The sequence below is a fragment of the Clupea harengus genome, chromosome 22 (assembly GCF_900700415.2).
Source record: "Clupea harengus chromosome 22, Ch_v2.0.2, whole genome shotgun sequence".
In the NCBI taxonomy this organism is placed as follows: Eukaryota; Metazoa; Chordata; class Actinopteri; order Clupeiformes; family Clupeidae; genus Clupea; species Clupea harengus.
The window spans coordinates 21,287,988-21,293,718 of record NC_045173.1 but is presented as its reverse complement, the minus strand read 5'-3'; the positions used below and the strand labels follow the sequence as shown (position 1 = coordinate 21,293,718).

Below are 5,731 nucleotides of genomic sequence, written 5' to 3'. Positions count from 1 at the left end.
GAATGGTAGGCTGTTTTATATTTTTACATTCTTAATTCCATCACGGCCTCTGTAGTCGACGTAAACAAAAAAAAAAGCCAGCACCACGCAGTGAACTATGCAACAGGGGAACAGATTACGAATGCTCGTTTTTCTACCCGGAATTAGATCGAGGCTGTATGTATGCAAGTTGCTAACTTCCAGTTAGCAGATAGATATTGAAGTCCGAGAGTGAAAAGATCTCAGTATTTTTGGGTATGTCTCATTCTTCCAGAGATGTTTATCAAGACAAAGAATATTACTGTTATATAATCAATTAAGTAATGTGCTTTTGTGTCCGTTAAATAGCTTGCTACCAGTTTGTCCTGTCATACATCGTGCTGTTCTCAGCATCCGTGTCAACTTAACGATTAGTTTTTAGCAATAAGTTAACAGCATGTTACTATTATCATAATAGTATTAAGCAGTGCACTACAGGAAAAAAACGTTAGTTTTTTGTTAGATACGATGTTTAACCTTTTGCAATACTAACATTAACGTTAGTTTCTGCCTTCAACCTCAGGTTACACCTACTGAGCTAGCTAGCTAGCCAATTTCACCAGCGAAAGATGCCTAAAAAGAAGACCGGTGCTCGTAAGAAGGCTGAAAGTCGCAAGGAACGAGAGAAGCAGTTTCGGGCCAACAAAGATCACATTGATGTGGCGAAGCAACCGTGCAATTCATCCATGGTAGTTACCGTTTCCTTTTGAGCTATCGTTGCTTTTCTCTTTTGTGAACAACAGAGCTGCTTACAGTTATTGAATCAAACCAATGAATGGATGATGAATAACATCCTTTACCACATTTATTTGACATCTTTTATCGATTTTCTACATAACCTCTGATAAAAAAAACCTTAGCAAATCAATGTTGCCTTCTACTTAAATGAAAAGTCACATTAACATGGACACCATATAGTCCACCTGGGTAGTTAAATATGCTGAGGAGGTTATGTTTGCTTTTCGATAGACCCTTTAGTTGAAACACCAGTGTTGTTTAAATGTGTTGGTTTGTTGCTTGTTCAGAAATACATTGGAGGGTGCCTCAGAAAACATTGAACCGTTTTGGAAAAGGCTAAACGTGCATGTCCTGGTAGCAAGTGTTGACAAAAGCAAAGTAGCAGGCAAACAGACACAGGACAAGTAACATGTCCTGCCCCATCTTTTTTTTTTTTTTTACGCATGGTTTTGATCTAAACATCACTTACAAACCCAATTTATCTGAACCTCCAGAAACAGACGGAATCCCTTGGATATCACAATAAAGAGCAAACAGCCCTTTTCTTCAAGCTTACAACTCTGTAGATCTTATCTTGCTTTCCTGCTCTCATTGTGTGCCTTGTATTTTCACAGGATTGTGACAAATGCCAAAGGTGAGTTTGCCCTCTTCAGTGATGTCTGTATTGTGCATTAATAGCATTTTTTTTCCCACTTTCACGTCCATTCTCCATCACCATCCAGATGAAGTCTTTTGCAAACATTTCCTTTTTTATATATATATATATATCTGTCCTGTCTCTACTGTAATGTCTTCACAGGAGACAGAAAAACAGAGCTTTCTGCTACTTCTGTGCCTCAGTCCAGAAGCTGCCCATGTGTGCTCAGTGTGGTGAGTGTTTTGATTGAATTGAGCTTGGACCCGACCTATGTAATCACATTCATAGCTATATTGCACTCTCTGAAACCTTCTGCAACCTGTCAGAAAGGTCTTCCTTAATACCAACATATCTGCTCACATTGCTGGCACTGACTGTGTGAATAGCTGTGGATGAAAAATTATTGATTAAAGACCACATTGCTTAGCAACAAGACACTGTGATAAATGTGTGAATACAATGGGAACAAGATGCTTGCAGGGTATTTTAATACTTTGGTACATAAGTACATTGTATTTTCTGTTGTTCCTTGCTATCAGATACTGCTGCAATTGACTATTTTAATTATAAAATATTCAGGCTTGCCCCTCCTTTCTTTCCCAGATGGGTTCCCCTTGCCTTTGACCTTGTCTATTTGTTTTAATCCTCATCTTTCTCCTCAACAGGAAGATTTAAAGAAGTGTAATACAACTATCTTAATATTTAGCTCTGTGGTTGCATAACTTTTCATGGCAGGCCACCCTTTGAAAATAAGAACAAAAACACACTTTGGGAGCCACTGATTTAGCTGATGTTAATGCAGCACTGTTTAGTCAACTGTTAAAATATAAACAAAGATATTTCAAGATTATTTATGTCACAAAGGAAGGTAACAATTCATTTTGACAATAGGAGTGCATGAGACCTCGCTGTTAGACACATCTGAGTATGAAACCAGTTGACAGACATTATTTTTCTGAATTGTGCTTTTTCCCTTTGTACAAAAGGCAAAACTAAGTGTATGAAGTCCTCAGACTGTGTGATCAAACACCCTGGCATCCACAGCACGGGAATGGGCATGGTGGTAAGACCTGCTATTTTGTGTTCATATCTAATCTATTGAGACTGGCTAAGTTACTATGTTAGTTAGGGCCTAAAGCTCAAGTCTTTTGTGGCTTTGGAGGGTCTCCAGCTCATGTGTAGTGGGAGAAGAGCTGGCTTGGTATTTCATACAAGCACATGGCAGAGAAATTCATGATCTTTTACATCATGCTCTCCTACCCCACTTCTAAGACCCAGGATTTGGACACCTGTCCACAGGTGCTTACTAGTTGTTGAAGAGAAAAAAAAGCAAAGTGTGTTTTTTTTGTCATTCATGACACTACCCTATAAATAGCCATGTTCAAAGTACAAAGTTGTAAAATATTCATGAAGATAGTATCACTACTGGAAATCACGATTCACTTTAATTTGTTTGGCCATATCTAGCCAGTGTGTGCTTTGTCCATGTTTTGATTGGATGTATTCTTCCACTAGGGGGCAGTGTGTGATTTTTGTGAGGCCTGGGTGTGCCATGGGAGGAAGTGCCTGAGCACCCATGCCTGCATATGCCCTCTCTCTGACGCCGACTGCATCGAGTGTGACCGCAGCGTAATGGAGCATGGTAAACACTACCTGCAATGAACTTTCCAATCAGAACCGAATATCAGGGACTGTAAATGAATGCAGAGCCCAAGCCTGTGCACTCATACTTAAAGGGGAGATGAAGCGTGAGCTGTCCAGATGTAGCGGCTGAATTAAGGGCAAAATCTCCCCTCTTGTGATTAAGAATCGGTCTCAGAATAATTGCTAAAAGTAAATGAGCACATCTGAAGTGTATTGCCGAGTACTTTTAGTGGACACGATGTTTGTCTGGAAAGCGGAACGAAATGTCTTGCATTCACACCATCATTGGGGCAAAAAAAGAATGTCAACAAAACCATGAAAACATAATTATCAAAACATTGGAATATCAGCATGATCTTATTGTATGTTTCAGAGTAAGATTGCGTCCTGCATTTCAAAGCCCCGCATGACTCTTACCACCTCTCTTCCTCCTCCATTGCAGGGGGCCGCATATTCCGCTGTTCCTTCTGTGATAACTTCCTGTGTGAGGATGACCAGTTTGAGCACCAGGCCAGCTGCCAGGTCCTGGAGGCTGAGACCTATAAATGTGAGTGTGCAGCATCATGCCCCCATGTCCTGTCACCTTGTGGAGCTGTCTGCTGTGTTGGGTGGTGCATTTCTTGAGGCTAAACACCATTATTCTTTGGGGCAAATGCATGCATTGACAGAAAACAGCAGACATGGCAACAAACAAGAGTCTTAATGCAAGTTCTGAAACATAATGACTATAATACCAGACCATTGAGTGTAAAATCATATTTTTTTAGGCATTTCCTGCAACCGTCTTGGACAGCACTCATGTTTACGATGCAAGGTGAGTCCTCTGGCAGACAAACACAATTCTCAGTGGAGACGGATGACTGATGATGCGTTAATTTACTGTTGCACAATCACTGAAGGGCTTATCCATTGTTGCAGGCATGTTACTGTGACGACCACGCACGGAGCAAAGTGTTCAAGCAAGAGAAAGGCAAGGCGCCCCCTTGTCCAAAGTGTGGACATGAAACACAGGAGACCAAAGACCTCAGCATGTCAAGTAAGTCCCCTCAGTAAGGTGCGGTGAACTCACAGAACCGTAAGTGCGAGTGTGGATCTGAGGGATCCTACTCCTAGCGTACCAATGATTCATCTCTTAGCCTGTCTGAGTTTGTGTGTGAACGTGGCTTGAAGGCTACACACATATATATATATTTTCTTATATATATATATATATAAGAAAAGAAAGAAAAAAAGTTGAGCGATTAAAGCATGATTTTTATTTTTTTGCCTTTTGAATTGAAAATCATGGTGCTTAGTTTTGGCAAGCTGACAAGCATTGTACTTGTGTGTCAAATTCAGTATTGCAAACTGCACCAGAACAACAATATGATTTAAAAATAAATAAGCTAAACAATTTCTATCATATGACGGATACCTCAAACATAGATCATTTGACAGATATTCGACTACATTTCAGCATTAATAAAAAAAATTAAAAAAAACTTCTTAGGAAAGAGAAATCCTATCTACTGATCAGGACAGGAAAGATAGGATGACTCCTGTTCCCCTACAGAAATGGTGAAGACCGAAGTCATATCTGAAAGACGGTTTTTTAATGTATTGCCGAAGCTTTTTACAACTGTTCAGATTAGGATAGAGAAATGTTTTCCTGCTGAGGCTATGTTGCTACAGAGGTGACCTGTCACTGTGGCCAGCACTGGAGGATGACTGGATATGAGTGGATACCTAACTAATTACAGGCTGCTAAACACAGTGTGAAGGAAAGCCCTACAGGAAGGAAGCCACTGTTATACCTGTAATGTATGATGTGTATCTGCGTGAGTGGTAGTGGTTGGGAGGAGTTGGGCCCTGACCTGAAATGCTTTCCTTGTCTTTTAATCTTCCGTACTCACCCTCTGTTTGCCCTGTCTTTTCTCCCGTTCATTCCTCTCCAACTCCCTTTCCCTTTTCCACGCAGCACGCACCCTGAAGTTCGGACGGCAGGGTGTGGACGAGGAGAGTTATGGTTATGGTTATAGTTATGGGGCATCTAGTTATGGGTCAAGTTATGGAGGAGCGAACCAGGATGATGATGAGGAGGAGGGATATGAATACCCCTACAGAGAGGACGATGACGACGACGATGACGACGATGAAGATGATGAGGAAGACGATGACGAGGAGGAAGAAGAGAAGGTGGCGGGCGAAGAGAAGGTGGCGGGCGAAGAAGTGGTCACTGAGGCAGTGGGTAACCTCTCTGTAGGCACCACCTGAGCACTGGGGAAATGCCCACTGATGGCAGTGAGGGTGTAGAAATACTGGGAGCATTTGTTTGGCTCCTTTTTTCCCGGTCAGGTCTCTCTGAAGGGTTAGGGCAAAGGCCCAGCATATTTGTTTGTGTGTGTACATTTTGGGTTTATTGCCCACAAGTATCCTTGATACTGGTGTTCCTGACTGTCACTGCATGTAATTACCTAATGCCCCTTTGTGAGGAAATAAACAAAAGAGAAATGGATTTCATTGACATCATATTGTAATTTCTGTCATTTTATTGTAAAATTCGTTTTGTTTGTTGACAGCCGGATTATGGAAAAACGACCTGCCTGATTTTCATGAAATTTGGTGAAAGGGTGTAGCATGGGCCAAGGAAGAGCTCATTAAACGTTTCAAGTAAACCCGAACCATGGGGCGGATACACAAAGTATTATCCCACTT

At 41.2% G+C, this 5,731-nt stretch overlaps 1 protein-coding gene across 1 annotated transcript; it reads left to right on the top strand.

Moving 5' to 3' along the window:
• Positions 1-102: 102 nt before the first annotated feature.
• Positions 103-5,540, top strand: znf330 (zinc finger protein 330). The gene is made up of 10 exons (XM_012818867.3): positions 103-234; positions 542-707; positions 1,371-1,390; positions 1,556-1,626; positions 2,380-2,456; positions 2,909-3,035; positions 3,480-3,584; positions 3,805-3,851; positions 3,956-4,073; positions 4,995-5,540. The coding sequence occupies exons 2-10, from the start codon at positions 588-590 to the stop codon at positions 5,288-5,290; spliced, it is 981 nt and encodes a 326-aa protein (XP_012674321.2). The 5' UTR covers positions 103-234; positions 542-587; the 3' UTR covers positions 5,291-5,540.
• Positions 5,541-5,731: the final 191 nt, after the last annotated feature.

Coding starts and splice junctions, on each gene's coding strand:
- znf330 (XM_012818867.3), top strand. CDS start 588: ATGCCTAAAAAGAAGACCGGTGCTCGTAAGAAGGCTGAAAGTCGCAAG. Junction 1,391..1,555: donor GATTGTGACAAATGCCAAAG/GTGAGTTTGCCC, acceptor ATGTCTTCACAG/GAGACAGAAAAACAGAGCTT. Junction 3,036..3,479: donor CCGCAGCGTAATGGAGCATG/GTAAACACTACC, acceptor CCTCCATTGCAG/GGGGCCGCATATTCCGCTGT.